General features: G+C 41.3%; 2 protein-coding genes across 5 annotated transcripts in view; one reads left to right on the forward strand and one right to left on the reverse strand.

Annotated features, from left to right (window-relative positions):
• LOC142361665 (palmitoyltransferase ZDHHC6-like) overlaps positions 1 to 12,412 on the reverse strand; it is a 32,078-nt gene extending 19,666 nt beyond the window's left edge. Inside the window, exons 1-6 of one of the 3 annotated variants that reach the window (XM_075423751.1) lie at positions 11,920 to 12,406; positions 10,133 to 10,300; positions 9,772 to 9,813; positions 9,212 to 9,357; positions 9,080 to 9,123; positions 6,717 to 7,292 (exon numbers count right to left, since the gene is read on the reverse strand). In XM_075423751.1, the coding sequence (XP_075279866.1) occupies positions 7,189 to 7,292; positions 9,080 to 9,123; positions 9,212 to 9,357; positions 9,772 to 9,813; positions 10,133 to 10,243 (447 nt within the window). In that variant the 5' untranslated portion in view covers positions 10,244 to 10,300; positions 11,920 to 12,406 and the 3' untranslated portion in view covers positions 6,717 to 7,188. Of the gene's footprint in view, positions 1 to 6,716; positions 7,293 to 9,079; positions 9,124 to 9,211; positions 9,358 to 9,771; positions 9,814 to 10,132; positions 10,301 to 11,919 lie in introns of those variants that run through there. The other 2 variants (XR_012764294.1, XM_075423752.1) reach the window with 2 other exon arrangements.
• A 177-nt stretch (positions 12,413 to 12,589) lies between these two features.
• Positions 12,590 to 25,953, forward strand: LOC104339164 (nucleolar protein 8). 2 transcript variants are annotated; one of them, XM_075423753.1, is made up of 16 exons: positions 12,590 to 12,964; positions 13,132 to 13,194; positions 14,180 to 14,258; positions 14,551 to 14,698; positions 15,593 to 15,661; positions 15,980 to 17,920; positions 18,205 to 18,321; positions 18,713 to 18,832; positions 19,178 to 19,262; positions 20,156 to 20,297; positions 21,195 to 21,278; positions 22,070 to 22,347; positions 23,774 to 23,900; positions 24,342 to 24,412; positions 25,474 to 25,556; positions 25,880 to 25,953. In XM_075423753.1, the coding sequence occupies exons 1-16, from the start codon at positions 12,826 to 12,828 to the stop codon at positions 25,931 to 25,933; spliced, it is 3,600 nt and encodes a 1,199-aa protein (XP_075279868.1). In that variant the 5' UTR covers positions 12,590 to 12,825; the 3' UTR covers positions 25,934 to 25,953. The 2 variants fall into 2 exon arrangements, with proteins under 2 accessions (XP_075279868.1, XP_075279869.1); XM_075423754.1 differs by lacking the exon at positions 12,590 to 12,964 and adding an exon at positions 13,931 to 14,055.
• Positions 25,954 to 26,123: the final 170 nt, after the last annotated feature.

Below are 26,123 nucleotides of genomic sequence, written 5' to 3' on the forward strand. Positions count from 1 at the left end.
GTCCCTGAAGAGGCCAAAATCTGCTCTCCTGAAGTCCAGGGTAGTGAGCTCACTGTGCACCCTCCTCACTGCCCTCAGGATCTTGAACTCCACCCTTTCGTGGTCACTGCAGCCAAGGCTGCCCTTGAGCTCCATATTCCCCACCAGCCCCTCCTCTCAGGCGAGTGCCCACCATTCTGCCTTGAGGGTCAGGTAGGATGAGTGCCCTTGACCAGCACAGATGGTCACAGAGCTGTCCCAGTTGCTGGGTCATGAGTACGTAGGGTCTCCCACTCCAGTAGCGGAACGCCGCTCCTTTGCAGAGCCGCCCTCCCAGCGTGCAAGCTGCCGCACCACGCTCCCTGGGCGGCACTCCCGGCTGCTTGCGCTCCCTCAGCTGCTTTCTGTGGGCGTCGGGGTGGTCGCCGACGCTCTGGCAATGCCCAGGCCTCGGGAGCGTCTCTCACGTGTTGGGGTCGATGTAGCTTGAGAATTAGCATGACTAGGCCGCTTAAGCAAAACAGCATAACTGAACAGGCTGCTGGAAAAGACAGCTAAGAATAGCCATTGAGAAAGTTCTGATAGCGCACATGATGTGGGTTAGCAAAAACAAGATGTGTTCAAGGATGTGGAGGCGGTCTGTTGCTATTGGCGTTAGTGCATAGTTACCAATCATAAGGGAATGTGGGGCGTGTGAACAGCGCGTGATTTATGTCTGTCGCCTATCCGAATAAGCGTGATCACGTGTGCAGATATGGAAAATGTATATAACCTCACAAATGGGAGAATAAATAATCCGACTGTGCATCGTAACAATGCGTGTGAGAGTCGTTCCCGTCCTTTCACGGATGCTGAAACTCAGCATTGTAGTGACCCTGAGGATTTATCGCAGGCAAAAAAAAAGGCAGGGGACTGCCAGCTGGCGAGGTAAGCCGGGCTGCCTGAGAAAGGCAGGAGCGGATCCACGGCATGCTGGGGGGGGGCATGAACATCGGCAGCATGGGTTCCACTGTATCGGCGTCAGAAAACACGGCGCTGAAAAGCCTGTTGGAATTGGTGGATCGAGCCGACGCTAAGTTAACTAAAGGAGACATGTCGGGACTATTATTATGGTGCCACTGCCGAAAGCTGATAACAATGGATCAGCTGTTCGATCCGGATGCGTGGCACAGAGTTGGGATGGACTTGTGGGACTCTGTGCAGGTTAGAAACAAAGAGGCGCGGCAATTAGCCCCTGTTTTCCAAACTGTTAAAAACATGATTGCTGATATGAAGGACGATGCTACTGTGGCTGCAGCCGCCGCAAGAGCTGTTTATGCAATCAGTCAACCCGCGGGAGAGTATCAAGATCCCTGTACGGCGCCTCAGGCTTATCCCGTTCGTCCTAGTGAAACGGAGTTTTGGATTGAATTGGGAGATGGGGCACCAGCGCCACCTGCAGCCCCACCACTGCCGGAGAACGCGCCGCTCCCGGACTCCGATTCTCAAGAAATGGATACTGACTCGCCCGAAGGAGCAACATCGCTATTATACCCAAAGATTCATAAAAGTGAACTTACGGACACATTGAGAAAGCAGCAGGATCAAATGACAAAGCTGTTGGACGAGATGCAACGACTAGATAAAGGATCCCGTAACGCCACGATTAAACAGGCATATCGAAAGGCTCACCAGGCCATAACGGACGGTTTGCGAGCGGTCGAGCAGCACTTATGTGGGGAGTCGGACGGGATGGGGGAGGTGATTTCAGGGGGGTCAAATAATGGAAGCATTAACAAAAGTTCGCCACTACAGCATTCACAATGGCGCTGGGTTAGGCTCATGCTGGAAGACGGGGAAATGAGCTTAGCTGACGCTGATCACTATTTATGTAGTAAATACGGTAAGGGGGTGGGGGATGACAAACATGAGGCGTGGAAGAGGGGCGTGAAGTGGAGAGAGCAAGGAGGGGGGGCATCCGGTGTTCAAAAGCCTGATGGCGCGCCCGGTGGTTGTGGTCTGCAGGGACCCGGCGGTACAGAGGGGGGTGGTGTGGCCGCTGGAGGTCAGAGTGGAGACGGGACGCCCCCGATACGCGACCCTAATTTTAATATGGGACAACAATGGAGGGGGGTAATAGAAAATGCTGTAATTGAAGGACAAATGCTACCAAACAGTTTAACAGCATTCCCGGTGTTTACGCAGGGGAATCAACGGATATGGGCTCCTTTTGACTGCAAAACAGTGAGTCAGTTACAAAAAACCGTAATGAACTATGGTTTGGATAACAAGCAAGTTATGATGCTGGTTACCACCTTTTTCAAAAATCAGATATTAGTGCCAGCTGATGCCCGAGCCTTGTTAGAATTGGTGTTACCCCCCACTGCCTTTATGTTGTGGAAGGATAAGTGGCGGGATAAATGTGAGGTTGCAATGATGCAAAACCTTCAGCCAGGTGCCGATGATCCTTTACGTGTAGTTACACTAGACCAGCTCATGGGTACTGGCGCTTTCCGCGACGGGGCGGCTCAAGCAGCACTACACCCTCGAATATTGCAACAGTCACAGTCTGTATTGGGAAGCCTGTATTACCTTACACGCAGATTCGTCAGGGTCCTGATGAGCCGTGCATGCACTTTATAGACTGATTAAAGGAAGCGTTAGATGCGGCACCGAATCTGCCAAGTGAAGCAAAAGGTGCAGTAGGAAAGGATTTAGCTTTTCAAAATGTCAACACTCAATGTCAACAGATAATTGCATCCCCACCCAGTGGGTCTACCCTTAGTCAGTACGTGGAGGCTTGTTCCCGATGACCTCACTTAGCAGAGGAAAGAGAGAAGGCCAGAATACATGCGGCTGCTATGGCCACTGTTTTATGACCTGCCATGCAAACGGGGAAAGGGGATCGAGGTGTTAAAGCAAAAACTGGTTGTCTTATTTGCGGAGAGGAAGACCATTACAAAAGAAACTGTCTTCAGATCAAGAAGCAAAAGGTGGTGGCTGACGAATTTGTAGGGATGTGCCATAGATGTGACAAGTTCGGGCATAAAGCAGCTCAATGCAGGTCACAGTTTAAAAAGCATGGTACCCCCCTGTCGGGAAACGGGCAAAGCAGTGCCAGGATGGGGGGCGCGAGGACAAGAAAGTTCCCCACAGCTATGGCTGTCTCGACGAGCTCCGAGCTGCCACAAGCGGTGCTGCAGGAGTCGATCTGGCCGTGGGACAAGACATCACTATAGAAGATGATAAGGTGCATGTCGTCCCCTCGGTAACCACAGGACCTTTAGGTCATGGGCTGAGTGCATTGTTGGTGGGGCAATTCTCTGCATCTAGTCAGGGAATTTTTGTCCTACCAAGGGTAATTGATGCAGATTTCACAGGCCCAATAGGGATTATGTTAAAAGTATTCACGTCACCATTAATCATCAAACGAGGCAGCAAGGTTGCCCAACTGATTCCTTTCATTGCTCAGGTCCCCCTAACTGACCCTAACGATAGGGGAAGTGATGCCTTTGGCTCAAGTGGACCCCCCTTGGTGGCATTCGTACAACCTCTTTCCACAGAACAGCCCATAAGAAAGATCACTATTAAAGGACCGAACGGCATTGTACTAAAAGACCAGAAAATGTTGTTAGACTCCGGAGCAGATGTTACTATAATCCCGAGGGCCCAATGGCCAGCATCATGGCCATTGACGGTAGTGTCGGGCATGGTGACAGGAATCGGTGGTGCAACAGCGACACAAATGAGTACTGAGTTCATTACCTTTGTAGACCAAGATGATAAGTTGCTGACACAAGCACACCCTTATGTCTTGAATACTACTATTTGGCTATTAGCCAGAGACGTATTATCACAATGGGGTTGTGTCATTCAGACGCCTTTTTGACAGCGGCCATTGAAGCGAGCGCATCCAGGCCTACACTGAAGCTCACGTGGTTGACAAAAAAGCCGATCTCGGTGGACCAATGGCTGCTGTCTACTGAAAAGCTCGCCCATCTCCAAGAATTGGTGGATGAACAAGTGAAGTTGGGGTACTTGGTCCCATCCACTAGTCCTTGGAATACTCCTGTGTTTACCATTCAGAAAAAGTCCGGAAAATGGAGACTCTTACAAGACCTAAGAGCACTTAATGCAGTAATGCAGGATATGGTGCCGCTACAACCCGGACTACCGTCGCCAGCTACGATACCTGAACAATGGGATATCCTGATTCTAGATTTGAAGGATTGTTGTTTTACCATCCCGTTACATCCGGATGATTGTGAAAAGTTTGCATTTACAGTACCCGCCATTAACAGAGCATCACCCACGAAGCTGTACCAATGGGTAGTGCTACCACAAGGTATGAAAAACTCACCAACAATGTGCCAATGGTATGTGGATTTGGCACTGCAACCTTTCCGACGATCTCATCAGGAACTAATTTTGTATCATTACATGGATGACTTAGTATTGGCCTCACGATGTCCAATCCAAGATGACATTGTTCTTGAATTAAAGGGGATGTTGGAAGATTGGGGTTTAGTGGTGGCTCCTGAAAAGATTCAACAACAACCCCCATGGAAATATTTGGGCATGACTTTAACTGAAACCATCACTAAGCCGCAAAAGTTGACTATACGTGCTGACAACGTCAAAACCCTTAATGATGTCCAAAAGTTGGTGGGAGACCTTCAATGGATTCAGAACGTTTGTGGAATAACCAATACGGATTTACAGCCCCTGTATGAAGCATTGCAGGACGGAAAGGATCCTCACGAACCACGCCAATTAACACAACCAGCAGAGGCAGCACTTCAAATTATTGCGCAGAGATTTCACACGGTTCTATCTCCTGGATACTTGAAGGCTCCCCGATCCAGTTATATATCTATGACTCTCGAGAAGAGATCGTTGGGATATTGGCTCAATGGCAGGAGCAACTATCAGACCCATTACGCATCCTGGAATGGATTTTCAGTCCTAGCCATTTCAAACGAACTGTGACCACAAGGATTGAGGCTATTGCGGCTATAATCCATAAAGGATGCCAACGAGCAAAAATTATTGCTGGAGCTGTACCACACCAAGTAATAATGCCTCTTACATCCCAATTGGTCGCACAGTTTTGTCAAACTAATGATGAATTTGCGGCGGCTGTATTGAACCAACCGTTTGTAATAGCATGTCATGTCATCTCACCCCAAGCTTCTATCACCCTGTTACATGCATGTGCATGAGGTTTCCTGGCATGTTCATACATATGTATTCTATTTCCTGGAACTAATGATATTTGCATAGTCATTACACATGCAGCCTGGGTCTCTGTGGGGCTTCCATGGGGTCCTCGATGGTCTCTGGTGGTCCCTGGTGGCTGCAGAATTGGTAGTAGTAATGACAAAGAAACAAGAGGAAAGCTTAAAAAGAAAAGCATATAGAGTCCACTTCAGACTGCAAGCCCACTGCTGAAGCAGAGCTCCTGGGCATGCTGTAGTTCACAGTGTAGGGATCTTAGTGTGCAAAACTCTGCTCAGATAAAAGCTGAAATCCAGTGGAAGATACTCTTCAACCACTAAAACATATCCAGTCCTCCACAAACAGACCACAGCTTACACAAATTCCCCTTCCAACAGCTAACAATCAACTGTGGTTATTAGTGCTGTTCATCTGTTCCTAGTACATTGCCAATTGGTGCCTGCTTGTCTAGATACTATCCATTTGATCATTCATAGTCAAGAACAAGAGGTCCTTAGCTGCCAGCTTCCTCAGCTGCAAAACAGGCTTATTTTTGTACTTTGGTTCTAGATTCCACAGGCACTGAACAGAAACTACTGCAGCTGAGACTAAGAGTATTCCATGCAATTTGGAGGTTTTCCTGCCAATTTCCAAAATAGCTACCTCCTGCTGAGTCTTGGCCTTTCAGCTCTTGCTAGCAGGGAAATGACACCTTTCTGTACCTCTAATGAAGCTTGCTTCTCAAAAATAAGTGCTTTGATTTCAAGAGCATCTGCTTGCAAACTACTGAAACTGAACACTAACTGCTCCACTGCCACAGCTCATAAACAGCCTAGGATTATGGCTCACCATGAACACTAATGCACAGCAGGCTGGAAGTAACAAAAAACTGGCTTTGTGCTGGAAATAAGGAGCCTGAGGATGAGCATACAAGAGTAATGCTGGCTTGTCTGTATGTAGTTCTTTCTATATACGTTTAATATTGTTTAAAAAATGCTTATCTGCCTGAGACAACTCATGCAGGTGGAGGTAAACCAGGTGTTAGTTTAAAACAGTAATTTACAAAAACTCTCAACATGTGACATGCAGCTAGACTAACTGTGAGAGAACCAAGCAACCTGCCTTCTTTAGGATACATTTAGAAAGCCTTCAGCTAGAACAGCTTAGTCCATTTTAATGTCTTCCTTCTAATAAAACAGATCTGATACTAAATAAAAATTCTTTAGGAAAAGTGTTAATCTCTTAGTAGCAACTAGGCTCACAAAAATTTTCATTCTTGGCACTACTGCTTCCTTTCGGTCTAAGATAGATCAAGAACTCTAGTCTCCTGGGTACACGCTCAGATTTCAGAGGCAGCAGATATAGCTGGCTGTATTTTTTTGCCACTGAAAGCACAGAATATTCCTCTAGGAAGAGCTGAAGTCTTTCTAACCTTGAAAAACAATTTTTAACAGTGAAATCTTTCATTCCCACTCAGTTCACATTCCCATGCCTATAAACAAGTTCTTGTAGGTCTAAGAACAATTAAATCCACAAGTGAATATGAATGCATCATTTATTCGAGGTGGACAATTCAAATCATTAAAAGTCACAGGTAACAAATCTTATCTTGAATTTGAATCAGAGGTTTATTTTATAGTTTTCAGGGGCAGCTTCAGAGAAAGTAAAATACAAAAGACAAGCAGCACGCATCACAATCAGATGCGGTTGAGGAAAAAACCTGAAATATGAACTCTCAGAATGAAATTTAAACATCAAAAAGAAAAAAACCTGACTTGGGATGAAAGAGATGCATCCTGAAGGCAATCCACGGAATGGCTTCTTCACTTGTTTATTGTTAAAAAAGGATGCAAACCATGGCACAGGCATATCCAACCCTTTCGGCTGCCAGGAAAAGAAAACCTTGTCCTAACATATCCATTGCATAAGTCTAAAGTAACATACAGAAAATTTTCAAGTAAAGGATTGTGGTCTGAAATAAAAATTCCATCTCTTATTTAAAAAATGAGAAGGCTATCTGTTTTTCTTCTCTCCATCCACTGGTTGATCCGTTTCAGAGTCATACTGGTATTTTTCCACACATTTCCTAGGGAACCAGCCTCGTTCTCTTATGCCACCTTAAGACATGAAAAGTTGCATTAACTTGGATCAAAACATGACCCACTATAGAGGAAAAACACACCACTGGAAGAGACATCAAGAGGCCAACTAGGTTATTTTCTTCTCCAAGGCAGGACATCCAAGTCATTCCTAACATCATTGCCCGGGGACGCACAGATTCGTTCCCACTGCCTAAAATGTTTTCAGAGATCTCCAAAGTCTTCTGGTTAGAAAAATCTTTCCTAACACCCTATCTGAATCTTACTGTTGATAACTCAAGTTCACAGCTCCTCTTTCTACACACCAGGGACACAGGAAGCAGCTAACAACCTTCTCTACAGCAGACTTTCATGCAGCTGATGACTATTTGCACATACCCTGGCTTCCTCCTATCTCCTCTTCCTCTCCAGGTAAGCCACCCCAATGCTTTCAGTTTTCCCTTTTAAGTCACATTTTCTAGTACTCTGATTACTCTCATTGGTTTCCTCTCAATGCTTTACAGCTGATCTTTCTCTTTCTTGAGATGCAGTAACTGCCTTTACTTGTAGCAGTATTTCAGCTGAGTCTCTGCCAGTGTTGAGCAGGACAGAAGGATCATGTTATGCATCTGGGAAGCTATATGCTTTTTTTTCTTTCTTGCAAGTGTTGACTCATCTTAAGATTACGACTGACTCTTTTTTCCTCAGAAGAACTCCTACTTAATCATTAATTTTTCCATCTTGTTATTCCTGCCCATTGATAGCATTTTGCTATACATTCCTAACAAACCTCAACCTATTTCTGAAGCCTAGTTCTCCAAAATGCCAATGGTGTTTTGAATTCTAATCCAGCCTCTCAGTATACACCAAGTTCCCCACCCAGACCACATTTCACCTGATTTAAAAAAACACCCAAACATTTGATATAGCAGAGATATCTCCTGCTAATCTTCACAATAAGGAACACAATACAAACTATTACCACACTCATTTCAATGACTCATTTAGGTTTGCTGTTTATTTAAAAGAGTTCATTGGAGCGAGCTGCCGAAGCGCTTCTAGCCCATGAAGGTCTCAGACCTCCCATGAGAAGAATGGACAGTTCCAACATGGTGACTGTTGGCTGCCTCAATTCTGCCAACATAGAATGTACATGCAATGAATTAACAGTTGCTTGGAAGAGACAACAGAATCCAAAGCATTCTCTGGCAGGTAAAACTTTAGCTCAGTCCTAAGGAGAACTAAAGTAAAAAATGTAAAAATTTCAATGCAGGTGGCTGTGATGTTGTCTCTCTGCAGACCAGTAGGAGTCTTTAACGTCTCTGACAGCTGTAGTTGTTAGTTTCGTAAATGTATGTCAAAATCCTCGGAACTGATCCCAAACCAAAGATGTACTGTCTCCTTGTTTTTAAGAGGTACGAAGAGTAAACACAGGTCTTATACGTACATGGGGTGTTTAGGTATGAAATCTGAAAGTGCTTAAGAAAGACCACCACTTAAAATGTTCAAAAAGGAAACCATCACTAACCACTTTCGAGTCTAAACGTTAAACTTTTTCTTACAATATGAAGAAAAACTCCACCTTCCATAAACTACTAGAGGAGTGTTCTTTCAGTCTGACAGCTTCATCCAATGTTATCAAAACTGGCAAGTCTACCAGATGTAAAAACCGTGGATGCGGTTTTAGAGGGGAGAGAAGCTAATGTCAATAAGGTCAGTCATTATACATTTTGAGAACTGAACATGTCATATTGCCCACGTTTCTACAGAGTTACAGAACTGATTTGTAATTTTCAACAGAAAAAGTGAAAATAACTGCTTCATACCATCAGCAGCTGAGTCGAGAATCTTCTCACCATACATCCAGTGTCTGGGGAGGAAAGCATAATAGGTAATTAGATGCCAGAACTCCTCTTTATATTTCTTTTAACCAAACATAAAGGTGTGGAGCCACTAACTTTAAGCCTCTTGTGGCTAAAATCAGATCCCCTTTACTCAGTGCAATTCTAGGTTCTTCAGTGCACGGTGTTGTGAAGAATGTTTTAACGCCTTTAGTCACAGGGCAGCAGACACCACTGTAGTCTTCTACTGCTCGATACCGCACCTACAAATTTGAACAGAACACGGCAATGCATTACTGCAAGGAGTTACGGCCTTGCTGACAGTCTCATACCAAAAAAAAAAAAAAAAAAAAAATCAATTCAAGCATACTGTTAGATTTGAGCATAATGACCACATCTGTCAAAGAGACTCTAAATTCTAAATAAACTGCTTAACAATGAAGCACAGTCATCTTTATTATCATGCTTCTCACCATCTGGAAACTAAGATGCAAATGCAAAGAAAGCTAACCGCTAAGTTTAATTAAGCAGAGGTTGCAACACACTGTTTGTGTGGAAACACAAAGTCTTTATTGAATTGCTGAGTTTAAAATCAAGAAAAAGGTCTCAGCAATTACTTACATTTACTTATACTGACATTTCAAAGTCATTTCAGACCAAACTACATAAATACTTACACTTCTTACTCGCTTGTCTGCTTTCTGTTTCAGTTGCTCTATCTATAAATGATTATAAACAGAAATTTAGGCAATGTTTAGTTTAAGAGGACTTGTGTATTCAACACAAAATGAAGTCAGCTATTGAAACCATTCAGCAAACACAAAAAATATCATTAGCATTTAAAACCACTCACAAAAGCGTAACTTTTTAGTCTATCAAAAATGGGAGAATGTTTGACAGAATTCCTGTTTCTTCAGTATGTGCATTACTAGTCACTCTATTTTGATTCTTTAAAAAGCTGGTACATTACTGCAAAGGAAAGCAGGCAATTGGGTAGTGGGGGGGGATTAACTTGAGGTATCACTGAAGATCAATTACCGTCAAACTGTATTGATGACAGCCATCTCTTACTGGCCAGTCCAGGCCATCTCCCTCAGGAATCCCAGACCATGTAAACACTTGCTTGAAGTTCTTCCATTTACTTCCCATGTCATAGGGAAAGATAAAGGTCTCATCCGTTTGGTAGTACTGGATTCTGTCTTTGGCCTGGAAAATAAAGAAATATTGTACACGAAAACATACCCTACAAACTGCAACTGAGCAGCAAATATTAAAAAGGCCAGGTCATAAGCCCTGTACGGTTCCACGAGACCTAAAGGCAAACATTTGGAGGCAAGACCAGTAAATTCCTGATATACTAACCCAGGCTTTTGAAACTACTTCTAACAATCATGGCATTTACAAGTGTATCTGGTTTGGGTCCCCCAACCTCTCCTCCCATTTGCTCTTTAACAACAGAGTCAACTGGCTACACTGATTCATCCGCTCCATGCTCAGATTTTTTCTATGGCTTTTTTAAAGACTGATGCCTGACTATTTCTCAGCTACAAACAAAGACTTTCACAGCTCATGATTCTTTGATTAATGAGCATAATTCCACATTGGTAGTGTCTATTCCACCTCTTGCGAACTGCATATACAGGCATGCTCTGAATCTCCCTCATTCTGCAGTCATGAAGTGTTCATTCTTTCAGTGACGATGACATCTAGTGGAGCAGGCACAGAAGAGTTTGTTCTCTTTGTTGCATTAACCTCATTTTTATCAAACACTTCTGTATTACAGTCTGTGCACAGTTTTCAGAGGGGACATATTAGCAGTCTGTGTTTTACAGTTAAAATTTTAACAGATTATTCCAAATTATACTATTTAGTTGTAACTGGGTTTTCTCTCCTTTATGTTCCATTGTCTTCAAAGGTCTAATAGGACTAGGATTCTACTAATACAGCTGCATAATCTGCCTTTTGAGCAACCAACAGTAGAGACACAAAGAAACAACCATGTTTCACAAATAATGCAAAATAAATAAACCCCAGTTTTAAGAAAAAAAAATATCTGACATTCAGCCTAGACATGACACATCCAAGGACTGTGGAGAATATTATGCAGCTCAATACTGATGTGTTAACACTTTCAACCAGGCAAAAAAAGAGAAATCTAGAGATAAATCTGGGTTTATGGGTGTTTTTAAACAATCCCTACTGTAGTTGCAAGATTCAAACTCAGTTCAATAAAAAGGGAAGGGGGGGGAATAGGATTTTGTTGGTTTATTCCATAAGAAACATAATCTAAATAACACATATAAGAAAACAACATTCAGAAAACATTTTGCGTTAAAGACTTAGTGACTAAAGAAAGTGCATGCAATTAAAGAATCACTGAGATTGTGCCTAGTCGTGACTGTCTCTTAAAGTTTAAAGCAATCTTACACAATGTATGACAACTAACAACATCAGCAGGGACAAAAAACAGAAGTTCTCCAACTTTTCGTGCTTCCTATTCGTGATTTTTTTTTTAACCGGATACACTGAAGAAAGTTTTGGCCATAATGAAGAGTACGTCGGGAAGCAGAACACCATGACAACAGCCAGACCTTTGCCCTCGGTTGTCAGCCGGTTCCTCTTTTCACAGCCGGCTGCTTTGAAAACGGTGACAGAACGCGAGCAGCGCTCACAGCTACTTCCACTCGCGTGACTTTACCCGGCTGCAGAAGACTCACAGACCAGTTATGACCCCAGGGCATCATTTCCAGAAAAAAGCACCCGTACGTACTTTTAATTAAATAAAACGTGACTTTAACGGCAATCGACCGGTCATTTCTCCTCACCTTAAGCGGACGCACCCACGTCCCTATCCGCGCACTGGCGCCGTTTCACATTTCTGCCCGCCCGCCCGCGCACACCCCGAGCGCTCGCCGTCACGCTGCCGCAGGAATGGCTGGGAAGAGCGTTCCGGCGCTCCGAGAGAGGAGCTGCCGGGGCTCTGCTCCCAGCCCACGGCCGCGGAGGGGCCAGCGCGCAGCCCCGAGGATAACGGCTCGCGGCCCCGCCACCGCGCGCGCTCCGCGCCGTCGAACTGCGCGCCCAACCAGGGGGCTGCGGGCCCGGGCGCTACCACAGCTGCTGCCCGAGCAGGGGACGCCGCCCGCGCCTTCCTTCCTCCTTCCCGAAGCAACAGGGCCGCTTGAAAGGCGCCTCCCGAGGTCGTTATTCGAGACGGGCGGGAAAAGCGTTATTTGGTCAGTTACTGCCTTATTCTTTTGCTTCTGTCTTGCGACAACCGCCCCCTAGTTTTCTTCCCGGTTAGTTCCGCCCAAACCGGCTGCCGTCACGAGGCCCAACCCGTGTGCTCCCGCCACACCTAACCGGCCGGAAACAGAAACCCGAAAGGGCCGAGGAGACGCTCGGAATCCAACGGCCCCGGGGGGAGGAACCCTTTTTTCCGAGCACCTAGCCAGGGGTGCGGGGGGGACGGTGAATTGAGTTGCGCCAGGGGGGGATCGCACATGGCGGCGGTGAGGGAGAGCCGCGGCGTCCCTTCAGGGCTGGCGGTTGCCGGGGCCGCGGCCTCTCTTCCCCGCTCGGAAAAGCCATAGAGCGGGTTTCTCGCTAAGAGCCGGTCGCGCTTGCTGCCGCGCACCCTGCCCTCGGCACGCAAAGCGTTGGCCGACTGGTTTGTCTTTCCGCAGAGGAGCGGAGCGGGCGTCGCAGGTCTGACAGCTTGGCTTTCCACCATGGAGAAGCAGCAAGTGTCACAGCGCTTATACGTTGGGGGGCTTGGCCATGCGGTTTCGAAGGCTGAACTGCAGGAGAGGTTTGGCAAGTTTGGGCGTGTTCTGGATGCAGAGATTATTACTAGAAAAGATGACCAAGGTAACAGTTTTGCGTCATCCTTTAGAAGTGAATGGTTTTTCAGTTTGTACTGTGAAATGGAATTTTTGCTTCAGAGACACGTTATTTTCAGGAAATAGCTTGATTTTCATTTTTAAAAGAAATGCTGAAATGGTATAGAAATTAACTGAATATTTCTCGTTGATCAGGGAACCCTCTGAAAACTTTTGCTTACATCAGTGTCAGCATTTCTGATGCAGATCTTAGGAAGTGTAAGTACTTTTACTTATTTTCTTTAAGTAATTTATGGTTTTGAGCCAAGTTACGTTACTGACAATGTATCTAATGTTGTCAAATCAGGATGTGGTCGAGGTAGACCCTCTTTCGTTCTTTTGTCATATTCATTTTCTTTAAGCTGCAGTTTTATGAAAGTTGCTTTACTGGAGTTTTCATTAAGTAGATATAAGCAGATGGAAAAGGTTCCTTGTGATTGAAATGGGTGATTTGTGAGATTCTTCTAACCTTTTTATGAAAAGGTATAGGAAATGTGTTTCAAATGCTTTCATCAGGTCCATAAAACACTAGAAGTGACTTGATGTGAGAGGGAACCCAGAAGGAGACTTTATGTAAAACGTGCTTCTGTTAAAGCAATTTTACTGATCCCCACGTAGTTGGATTACAAAACTACTGGGAGGGTTATAAAACAAGCTGTGCAATATGTAACAGCAAAATGGCAGGTGAAGATACCTATACCCAAAGAGAGGGATTGGTAATATGCCCTTTTATCTTACGAATGCTGCTACTAGGAGTAGGAAAGCTCTTCGGGAGCAACTAAAAGTTAACCCAGCCCTTGATACTTAGCTTCCTTAAGTTCTAAGTATGACACTTTACTCTTTGGTTTTCAGTACTCCTTAGCTGTGTTTCGTGTAGTAGGGAAGTTGTTAAGTAGAGAAGAGCTTATCCAACAGTAGTGCAGAAACTTCCGAGTACATGTATCTGACTTTTCAGGTTTGTATTTGAACTGAACCATACAGACTTGAAGGACTCTCTTGAAGTCAGAACTTTAATTTTGGATGGAGACCTTCTTATTTAGGATTTGGGTATTAGACTTTCCGTGTACAAGCTTAAATCAGGTGAGTAATAGAGTATAAGATCATGCTAAAGAAACTTCAAACTATCATAGAAGGAGGCATAGTTTGGTTTAACATGTATTTTTTAATGTAAAAAATATTCATTTCCCATCTCCTTGTTTTACAGGCATGTCAATTTTAAATAAAACGAAATGGAAAGGGGGGACGCTGCAAATTGAGTTGGCCAAAGAAAGCTTTTTGCACAGGTAAAAATCAATTTGAAAAGCATATGTTGTTGCTACAGTTATCTGGTAACATTGTGGCTGTGCTTTCATCTGCTACGTTCTTGCTCTTTTTGGTTTTTATTGACATTGGTGGACTGTTGATGCATATTAGATACTGCAACATGTTTTGCATCATTATTCCCTGAAAGGCAGCAGATACGTTAATTCCTTAAATAGTGAATATGGTTACTGTTCTGTAGGAGAGGGTCGCTGCCAGCTACAAGTTAGCACACAGGCAGACCTTTTGTTGTAATTGATGTACTTTTTGGTACAGGCTCGCCGTAGAGAGGGAGGAAGCAAAGCTGCAGAAAGAAAAGCCACAGAGAAATGACAAAACGTGTCTGTTAGAATCACTGAAAAAGGCTGGAGTTGTAGACTTTCACATGAAAGCAGTACCAGGTACAGAGGTGCCAGACCATAAGGTATGGTGGGGTAGATGTATAGAGAATTAAAACAAAACAAAAACCAGAATCGGTTTGTGTCAAATCTCTACGCTTTATGTAAAGAAACTCTTACTAAGTGTGACAGTCCAACTTGTGAAAAGAAGTCTAAAGTACCTTATGTGTAGACCTGTAGAATGCTCCTGTCGTTTTTTGTAATGACTGGAAATAATCTTGATCATAGTGTCTTCTTTGTCATGTAAATGCTTTGTTGCCCGTTTATGTTGGGAATTCCTTCATGTTGCCCTGTAAAGCATGTAAAGAGCATGTGTGTCTTATTTTTATACAGCATGTACATTTTTGACAGCTGGGTTGTCAGGAGCTAATCTCTGTGCTTCAGCACATTCAGGATCAGGGTCTACACGTGCTTACAAAAGTAAAATTTAGAATAAAATCATGGAATGTGCAAATGTAGACAGCAAGAACTATATTTACTACAAAGTTTTAAAAATTGTTTGCTAAGCACAGAAAGTTTTTGGAGGGTGATGGGGGGCATTTTTAATTTTTTAGTGGGAAAGGGGAAAAGGGCAAAAGAATAGTGGTCCTGTCGGTGTAGTTACCACTTAATTCATAAATCAGAAGCCTTCTATTAAAAATAGTACTTGTAAAGAAATTCAGTTCTTTATTGTCACTCTTTATTTGCAGGTTGTAGAAATTTGGCTGGTTGGGTGGCTTTGGTTTGTTCTTTTTTTGAGAAGGAAGATTGCTAAGTTGCTCAGTATGAATATATCTCACTTAAGAGAGTAAACGGAAAAAGAATTAGTCACAGATGGTTCTCTATTAGTGTTTCTGTTATCAAAGAATACATCTTGTTTTATTCCAGGGTTACTTCCGTTCCATTTGTGTTTAACACTGATTATTTTTCTTTTCTTTTAGAAATGGGTTGTTGGTAAATTTGGCAGAGTCTTGCCTATCCTTCACCTTAGGAATCAACAAAAAAATAAAATATCCTTTTCCTTGTTGGTTGAGCATAGGCACAGTTCCCTTCTTTCTTCCGTCGTATGGGGAAACATGTGCTTAATGGTCCTAATATTGACTACTATGTCATACTTGATTTACTGAATCCCTAAGTAAATCTTGCAGTAAGTTTGTGTGATTTGAATAAATTTTTTAGACTGCAAGTCAATGGCTTAAAGGCTTATGGTCATAACATTAAAAAAGACTCTTCATTGTCCTTTCACACAGAATTTAGCCTGTTCCGAAAGACTGGAAGTCTGCTCGCCAAAAGAACCATGTTGTTTTAATTCCTTAATTCAGACTAACATTGTGAAATATGACCCATCAAAATACTGCCATAACCTGAGAAAGCTGCAGCAAGACTTGACCCATGTAGTTCCCGTATCTCAGCTTACTTGGCACTTGGAAGAGAGAGATGACAGCATAAACAAGAAGCGGCAAGGAGAGTTCCCTGTAACTAAGAAGCCACCTAAAAAACTGAAGCAGCTGGGCAGCGAGGCTCTAAATGGAGCAGTAGTTCTCTCTGGGTGCCAGTCAAGTTCAAAAAACATGAGCTCACCACAGCGAGATCAAAGATCAAAATGCAAACCCAATGCGAAGTCTAAATTATCTCCACCAAGGAGTCTTAAAAGTAAAATATCAGGGACAGGTTTATTATTACATAAAAGCAATGTTTTTGGAGTTATGGCTCTAAATAATGTGAGTGTTTCCGATAGTGACGTTGATTCTGAAGAGGAAATCAGAGCAATGGTAAAGAAAGAGACGGAAAGACAGACAGCTAAAAATGTTGAGAATGAAAGTGACCACTTGGAAATTGTTGGGGATAATTTTGAATTAAAATACAATAGTCACTGGTCCTTACGCAATCCAGATGCCACGACGAAAGCTATCAAAAGAAGTTGTAGAGAGAAAGAGGCTGTGGAATGCGAGAATGGTTATGATTCAGCAGCTACAGATGAAATTATTGCTGAAAGTAAAACTCCAGATCTAAGTAGCAGGAAAACTGCAATTTTAGAAGATTCTAAACAAACGAAGGTGGAAAATAAAGAAATATTAACTAATAAAAAATGTGATTTGGTACATGACTCCTCACTGACAACTTGCAATTTAAAAAAAGAATACATTGAAAGAAAAGGAAAAATGAAAAAATCCAAAACTGATGCCTTGCAGAGTAGAGCAGTTAACAGTACAACAGAGACAAGTGATGGTGAAAGCTCCTGTTCAGAGCCTGGGAAAGGGGAGTCTGAAGTCAGTTCTGATTATGAATCCATGATGCAAAACTGTTACCGCTTAGACCTTACTTTAGATGATTTAAAAGCATTAGCTGCTGAAAACACTGGGACACCAGTAGAAGAATTGGATAGTACAGAGGGTTCTAGTCAGCGCAGAGTTGAAGAAAATCCTAAGGGTAATGTAAATAAACCAAAACTTTCTAAATTTTGCCCTGCAGTTAAAAAAAAATGTATCTGTCCTGAAGATGTAGTTGCTGCAATTTTAGCGGGGGAGGAGAATGCTGATGAAGAAAGTTCCAAGGGACAAAATAAATCGCGTTTGAAATATCAGCCCTTCAGAGGAATGGGGTCCCTTTGTGAAAAAGGGTTAACTAAAGACAGCACTGCTTTAAAGGAGAGGTCTGTAGAAAGTTTAGATCTTGCAGCTCGTATTTCTAATTGTAGAGATGAGTCATCTAACAGACAGTCTGAGAACCATCCATTGTATTCACCTGACGTCAGCAGTAAAAAGAGAAAAAATACACATTGTGAACAGTACAGGGAATTGTCAGATGCTGCCTCCTTAGCAGACGAGAGAGATCAGCCTGTTTCCCGGCCACGTTTACAAGGTAAGAACAAAGATGCGAGTTCTTTACAAGCCATCCAAAATTCAGAGCATGGAGATGCTGCCCCTAGTACTGATCAGAGTGAAGGTGAGAGCAGTGACATGGATAGTAATTCTGCAGTGTCATGGAAGCGTGTTAAGCAACAACTGAAAAGCCCAAAACAGCTTTCAAAAAAATTGAAGACGGATGTAGGCAATAAAAATCCAGAATATGAAGCTAATAAATGTGAGAATGGGAAGACAAGCCTTCTGGAAGATAAGGAGTTTTGGCTTGATGCTACTGCTTCAGAAGAACCGAATACTAAAAAGAAACAGTTGCAGGATAACCAGAGGAGGCTGGCAGCTCTAGAAGAGAGACGGAAAGAGAGAGAATTACAGAAGAAACTCATTCAAGGAGCTCTTTCAAATCTGGTAATTGCACTCACAACTTCTATCTGAATAGTATGCAGTAAAAGAAGGGAAACTAATAGATGTACTTTAAATTGTTTTAAAATGATGTTCTGGAGTTTCTGATTACATTGACAGTTTTCTTTTGAGTGTATACAAAATGATGCATACCTAGTTCTTGGAATGTCTCTGGAGTTGCAGGAGGAATAGTAGATTCCTTTCATGTCATGGAAATGTCTGTTGGATATTCATGTGTGACTGTTGTAAGTGTTTGGTATCTTTGACTTGACAGTTTCACTCTTACATAGGATAGCCAGCCAGCAGGCAAGCAGAAACACATCGTATTCAATTCGGATGTGGAAAGTGACGCTGAAGTAGATGAGATGTTGAAGAAAGAGAAGAGTTTGGGAAATATGCATGAAGAAGTAAGTGTTACTGGGAAAAATTCCAGTATTCTGCAAGGTAATGCCGTATCCATACGGCTGTGCCTTTTATTCTGAAGACTATTTATCATAGTGAAGTGACGGAAAAATGTAGGTAAGGTTTAAATCAATATGAATTATTATTCTTTTTTTTGCTAACGTGAAACAGGTTTCAAGGAACTTAACCATGCATCTGATAAAGCTAGAGAACTTGGAGAATTTGTAAGGAACTTGAGATTTGCATAAAAGATATTCTAACTTTGATTAAAAGAAGAGGAATATTTAAGTTATAGGGCTTATGCATAATTAATTTTGAAATTTCACTGCTTTTAGTTTATTTTGCCAAATTTACATAACCAGCTGCTTTTCTATGTTTTCTTTTGGTTGAACAAAGGATGAATCTGCTCCTAAAACTTCAGGCAAACTGTTTGAAAGCAGCGAGGATGAGCAAGATGATACAGATGATGAGAGATTCAAAATTAAGCCCCAGTTTGAAGGCAAAGCTGGTGAAAAAGTGAGTGAGCCCATTACTGTAATTTGGTTTTCTTCTAAGTCTCCATAGCGCCACTTCAGAAGAAGATAACTTGTAGGTTTGCATACTTGCTGTGTATGATTTTGACAAACTTGCAATAGACTTCTCTGAAGTGGAGGAAACGGTAGCCATGGAGGAAATAATGTGGGTTGGGGAGCGGGAGGAGTTCTTCTGGTGTTGTCATCTTTGAATATAAAGAAATTTTGGGAAAAGGTATTAAGAGCTAAAGGTTATGGGTATGTTGCCATAATTGTAGTGAAAAAGAGTTACTGAATGTTAATGGTTTTCTTCTCCAGCACTTAATAGGATCTATTTCATCTTGTTTAGCTCTTGAAATTGCAATCGCGATTTGGCACAGATGAAAGATTTCGCATGGATGCTCGATTCCTTGAAAGTGACAGTGAAGAAGAAGGTAAACCTGCTCATACGTCCTGGTTGGTGAGAGTAATAGAGCTGTATCATGGAGCCTCAATTTTGGATGCTTACAGCAGCTTATGGACTACTTTTGTTTCTTTGGTGATTTCTGAAAGAAAATAGCCCAGCTGTGTTGTGGCTGTACATAGTATATGTTGGTAGCTGTGTATTCTTAAATGTATATGTTGCAAAAGTATTTGTAATAGCTGAAGGAGACATACTGGGTTGGTAAGTGCACACTGAAAATATATTTTAATACAGGATGATATCAGAATGTGTTTATCCGTGTTTTTTGCAGGATAAGTAGCGAGTTAATTAAAATAAACATTTTGACCATTACATTCATTTAAACTGTTTGTTTTGTTGTCTTCCTGCAGTCCATGGCTGATTTGGTGGCCTTAGAGAGACAGATTTTTTTTTTCCGCCCCTGAACAGCAGAAGGCAGAAAAGCTGAAAAAGGCAAAAATTTTTAAGGATTCCTTTTTTGTCCCCCGCAACAAAAATTAAATTGTTAACCTAGTTTTCAAGATTCAGAATTTGTTTCTGCAACTTAAATTTTTGCCTAGTTCTGCTACTCCCTGTGTTGCTTTAATGTGATCTTCTGTACAGCATCTCTCCATGGCAGAGTAGTTGCACAGTCATGTGATAGAAGCAAGGAACAGATGAAATAACTGATCTGATTTGCACATTAAATATATGCCCATGATATTTCTGATCAAAGATTTTCTACAGTGCAAGGGAAAAAACCTCTAAGTAGCTTTAAAATAAAGGAATTGACCTGTTGATATGTGTGAGCTCTTCCAGTACTATAGTAATGTTATGTATTACACATTACAGGCTTACTCAGCTCATAGCAGGGAGAAAGTGATGTGTTTATTTTTCTCTTTGCAGAGACAAACATCTTGAAGGCAGAGGAGGAAGAAGAGCTTGCTGCAGAAAAAAAGAAGAATCTGCAGATACTGGGAAGCCTCTTGAATATCAGCCTGGAACACCCTAAGCCAACTAAAACGGCCCCAAGTGCTAAGAAATTCAGGTATGAATCATCAGTTACCAGAAAACAAGGGATTTTAGGAAGGCTTAATTTTTGCCAGTGTTTCACAACTAAAATTTCTGCCTAGCTGACTGAGAAGAGTATTTCCTTCTCTGTTGTGTGCATGTAAAAGTCAGTCTTTAATGCAGTTTCCCAACTTGAGTGTCCCAATAGATTATACAACTGGCAGTTATTATTTTAGGGGACAAAAAATTACTGGATGCCTGCTTGAGTTTCTTCCAGGAGATTTTGAATGATTGGTTTGTTGGTTATGAAAATTAATATTTTAAGAAGTCCTTGTCTATGTAAGATATATTTCTGTTCTCTGTGGAGACAAACTTAAACTGGCTAAAAAAAGAACATGGGAGTTGAGCAGTAGGTCAGTTAGACTCTAACTTCCATAGTCTAAACGTTAGACTGCTTTAACTGAAAGTCCCCAAAATGTTTAAATTTTGAAAGGTGGGCATAATGGGGCTTTGTTTGTATTTCGTTTGTTTTGTTTTGTTCCCTTGGACTATTTGTATTTATGCAATGTTTGGTACTAAGAGAAACAGATATAGATAGGTATATCAATATGGATGGTTATATTGATATAGCTCTTCAAAAGACAAACAAGTGCAGGTATAAACTTACTCTTACCGCATAGCACACACAACCTGAGGTCTATGTTTTATGTGAAGTATTATAACTTGATAAAAGTCACTTGTGTTTAGAATTGTTCCTGCCCCGGACACTGACTAGCAGGTACTTTCTAAATGCCAGTCAGGTTTTGGATTGATTTGGAGCTTTTCTGGTGAATAAGTCAATGTGAATTTGAATCTCACTGCAAAGGTTTAGGGTAGCTTTTGGTTGAGCATTTAGAGTGTCTCATGGTTTTTCTTTTCCTTTTTGTTTTTGTAGAGATATTAATGCCCTCCGCTATGATCCCACAAGACAGGACCATGCAGTTTTTGAAAAGAAACCAAGTGCTCCAGAAAAAGAGAGGTAGTATTACAGCTTGGTGACTAGAATTGTGATGTTTCTTGCTGCGGAAAGATGGCTACAGCAGAAGCCTGAGTTTGAAACTGTGTAGACTGCTCTGTTTTTTCTTTTAATTCCCTCTGTTATTGCTAAAATCAAGATATAGTAAGAATTGTGATCACAAAAATCACCATGTAATGTCATCTTTTCTTTGCAGTCCATCTACTCCCTGCATGCCATTTTCTTGTCTTCCTTTCTCACCTTTGGGCTATCCCTTTCCTTCAAGTCATGGACTTCAAGATTTGCAAATCCTTGAGGAAAAAAGTACTAGCTTTTAACGTTTCTTTTCCCAGAAAATAAGTCTTTCCTAAGTATCTTAATTTACGTGCCATCACCTATTAAGAGAAAAGTCAAGATGTGATTAATTGTAAAGTAGACTTGTTCCTGCCTTTAGAGCCAAACCTCAGATATTTTCCCATTGCTTACCCTCAAAGGGCGAGTAAATTGCAGGAGGTGATAAGAAGTGAGTCAAAAGTCCAAACCAAAAGGGTAGTCGTGCTGCCCCATAAACCTGTTTCTGGCAGTAGGAAATATCCTCTTGCCAGAACCTGGAATTCTGAAGAAAGAAAAAAAAAAACCAAAGCAAAACAAACAAAAAAAAACCAACAAAAACCACCCAAAACCGTAAAAGTCAACTACGCAGTAATGTGCTTAGGTAAGTTTATGAAGACATTAGTAGCAAGGTTGGCTTTTAGGGAACCTTTCTTTTAAAAATACAGGTGCTGTGTTACTATCCTTGAACAATTTCATTTCAGTAAAGCTAAACGGAAGAAGAAGAGGGAAGAGAGTGAGAAGCTGCCTGAAGTGTCTAAAGAAATCTATTATGATATTGCTGTTGATTTAAAAGAGTTGTTTGGATCGTCAAAGAGCAAGACAGAAAAACATGAAGAAATACCCTGGGACAAAGACGATGCAGAGGACTCTACCCCACCTGAGCATTTGGGACCTAACGTTGGGAGTGATGTAGCTCAGGAGTCTAGTGGTTTCACGTTTTCCTTCCTTGGAGACATGGAGGAGTCGGGCATAAAAGAAGGTAACAGCAGAACATACGTAATAGTACAGTTTCTAATGAAGTAGTTATGTCAGGCACTGTAGAGTAATATAATGCATAGAAATTCCGAATCCAGGGAATTTTCAGAGGCAAAAGTCAGTAATTACACAAAATCATTACGATCTTGTCTTACATTTGCCGAGATTATTGTAGTTTAATGATACTTAATTCATGTTTGCATCCCAGGAATTTTGAAAGGGATGTTTTGAGAAGGAACTATTATTTACTTGGTTTTTCAAGAGTGATGGAAAAACTTGTCATCCACTAAATTTCTCAAATAAACAGGGAAAAAGATGTTATACAAGTCAAATCAGGTGTCATATATACCAACAAAATTTTAGACAGAATATGTGTTAATTAAGGTAGTATTATGAGCAAAAGAAAATCTTAGAGTTGACCCCAAGGTCCAAGAACATTTTATTATTGTACCTGTAGAAAATTGAAACTGAATGACACATGATTATTGGGGTGCCCTAACCTGAGATAAAATCAAATGTTATGAAATCAAGATGAAAAAATCTTCAATCAACTCACATAATAAGTAGTAATGTAGGAAATAAACTGTGTGAAGTTAACTGAAATACAAAAAAGTAACCCCAACAAAATCCCCCAAAAAACCAACAAACCTCCATCTTTCTGCTGACTTCATGAAGTATTTATTGTCTTCTGAATGCAGTAATACGGGTTTCAGAATATGTAGGAGATCTCTAGAACAAAGTAGAAAATATCTGAGCGGAGATGTAGTTCAGAGTTTACAGAGTTCTTTGCACTAAGAGCCACACTTCAGCTCTGCGTCTTATATTTGCTGTTATGATTAATTATTGGTTTATATTGCATAGGAATCCTATCTGGTGGCAACAGGGCCACTGGTCTAGCTGCTGTATAGACAGAAACAGAAAGATAAGCCTCTCTCCATTGCACATACCTCAGTTGCTTAGGTGATTTTTGTGATTATTTTTGTTGGTGGTGGTTTTGTTTAACCTGACGTAAGATCGTGTGTGTCATGTGGAAACCGTGAAGGGAGGACATGTGGATAAGTCTTTTTTTTGAGCATGAACTATGAGTGTTTTGTGGACAGTTTAGACTTGCAAATGCACACGCTTTCCAAAGTAGAATTTTCTGATCTTTCTCTTCAATAAAATACTGTTTGTGTTTCATAGTCTAGTTACTGTTGGGTTTGGGATACTAATTGTGAATTTTGAGGGTGAATTTGTGACATATGAGAAAGCAAACTAAATCCATACCTGCCCAGAGGGTGATAGAAACCTGGAAGGGAAGGTTTCTATCCTGCTTAAATCCGTCTTTTCCAATTTAAGTATTTCATTCTGAAGTAGGAATTTTTACTGGCAAGTAGGGGAATAATCTGTTGTTTGTTTTTTATTTTTTTTTAATTGTGGTATTATTGCAGAGCCCTACATACTTGAAACAATAAAACCTGTAAAAGTCACATGGCAAGAAGATCCACGTTTCCAAGACAGCAGTTCTGAGGGTGACGATGAACCAGAGGCATCAGAAAGTGACAGGGACAAAGAAGTGCAAGTTATTTTTGTATTTGTTGTCTGCTTGGCTGTAGTGGTTTGGTGCTATAAGAATGTTAATAGCAGCACTCAGGTCATGGGAAACTAATGTCTTCGTTCCGTATCTCTGAACAATGGAAGTCATCTTAGGAAACCATTCCTTGCTGCACAGAATGTAATATTCAAAAACCCGAATACCACACTTGGTTTGAAGTTGACTATAAAAGCTGAGTTTCTAGTTCAATGCATGAGAACTTAACTGGGTGGTGGGATTGGCCAAAAGTCAAATATATAGTAAGTTATCTTAAGAAATGTCTTTTTATGGGCAGCTATATTTGGTGACTATGGAGTAATGTTCTTCAGTGCATACTGTTTCTCTGAAGCATTACAGCTTTAAGTTGTGTTAATGGCAGTTGACAGTAACTTTTATGATGCTAAAATTCCTTTGTGTTTGTCCAGGTTTTTCTCTTTACCACAGACAGAAAGTACTAGATTTTTCTTCTTCTCCAAAAATGATGAACGACTAAGAGGTATAACAGAACTTACTCATCCCTTTTTTAAACTCTTACTGAAATTCAGTGAGAAAGAAGTACCGCCTAGTTATTAATGTTTGGCAGTTAAAAGACAGATGAGAAGAAAACAAAAAATTGCAAACGTCCATCATGACTTGTACCATGAATTGTGGTAGCACATCCCACAAGAAAGTCCCGGTAAAATAAATGCTGAAGAGCTATCGTGCTTCCCAGTTTTCAGATAATTGCCTAATATGGGTGTGGTCTTTTAGGGCTTACCAAAAAAAAAAAAAATCACTTGACAAGTTATCTAGACACTTTGGTTCCTTTCAGGCATATATATGATCTTAAACTTTTTTTCTGTGTTTCTGGTGTTACCGTTAAGAATATTGAATATTCTTGCCAGCCAGATATGCCCACATGGGTCTTGATCCTAAATAATGTGGGGTTTTTTCTTGTGGATATGATAAATTTCGTAATTAAAAACAAACAAACAAGCCAACATCAGAACAAAAAAAAAAAAAAAAACACAAAACAAAAAAAAGTTAGTAAAACCCAAATAAACACCCCAGCCCACAGGCCACCAAAAAATCACTTTTGATATCTTACACAATAAATTATCAGGACAGCCTTAAATAATGTGTGTTTTCTGACGTATGTTAGGTAACCATCACTGAATCTATGTCTAAAAGTTACTGTGTTAACTCAGTTATTGCACTGTAATCTTCCAGCCTATCTGATTTACACTGCCTGCTCAAACTGAGCTCTGAATCCTTAGCTGGCATAAATGTCCTTGGGAGACATGGGATAATGGTGCTGAGCTTTCGGTGAAACAGATGCTGTTTCACTGCAATTTACGTTTCAGAGTATTAAGGCAAAATGCTGCTGCCTTTCGTTTTTCGAAGTACACCAGGCTGTAACACATACCATTTCTGTTTGAGCCAACCATGTTGTGGGGGCAAGAGAGGGAGAGGAAGAATAGGCCTTCTGACTTTATTGCTGTGTTGCTCATGAGATTTACAAATGACAGCATGTTGAGAAGTGTTTAACCATATTCATTTGTACTTCGTTGTGTGCAGAGGGCCCTAAGTTATTTTGCAGATCAGTAGACCTCAGTGAAGAAAAAGATGGTTGGGAAGACAGACGCAGGTTATTGCTTGAGGTGAGTATTTGAACGTCTGGTACTTGGTAACTGCCGCTGAAATCTCAGCATGAAGAGGGAATGCAGCTGCTTATTTGCTTAATTAGCATTAAAAATTAATTCAGGACCTTTAGAAGGGCTTGAAACTTTATCATTACAAGAGAACTAACAATTTTTAGTATACAAGTGTCTATAACGTCATGTTGTGATGGCCACAACTAAATTACTGAGTCTCTGTGTTGTACAGGACCAGTTACTTAACTGCATGTACAAAAGGTGTTTGAGACAGACAGGTGAATTTAGAAACTTCTCATAATATAATGTTAAAATTTAAATATTTTCAGGAATGCCGAAAGAAGCATAAGGATGCAAGAAGGAAAGTGAAAGCAAAACAATAAATCTTTTGTATCATTACTGATCTCAAGTGTTTCATGTTTCTTCTTTGAAGAAGTTGCAGACAAATGCTGCTTCCAAAATTGTACTCTTTCAAAGACCTAAATGGAAATAATATTGGAAAATACTGTTCTTCAGTTTTCAGAAACGTCAGTTTTGCTTTTTCCGAGGAATATTGGATGGCAAAAGCCAAAG

Source organism: Opisthocomus hoazin, chromosome 6 (assembly GCF_030867145.1).
Source record: "Opisthocomus hoazin isolate bOpiHoa1 chromosome 6, bOpiHoa1.hap1, whole genome shotgun sequence".
Lineage (NCBI taxonomy): Eukaryota > Metazoa > Chordata > Aves > Opisthocomiformes > Opisthocomidae > Opisthocomus > Opisthocomus hoazin.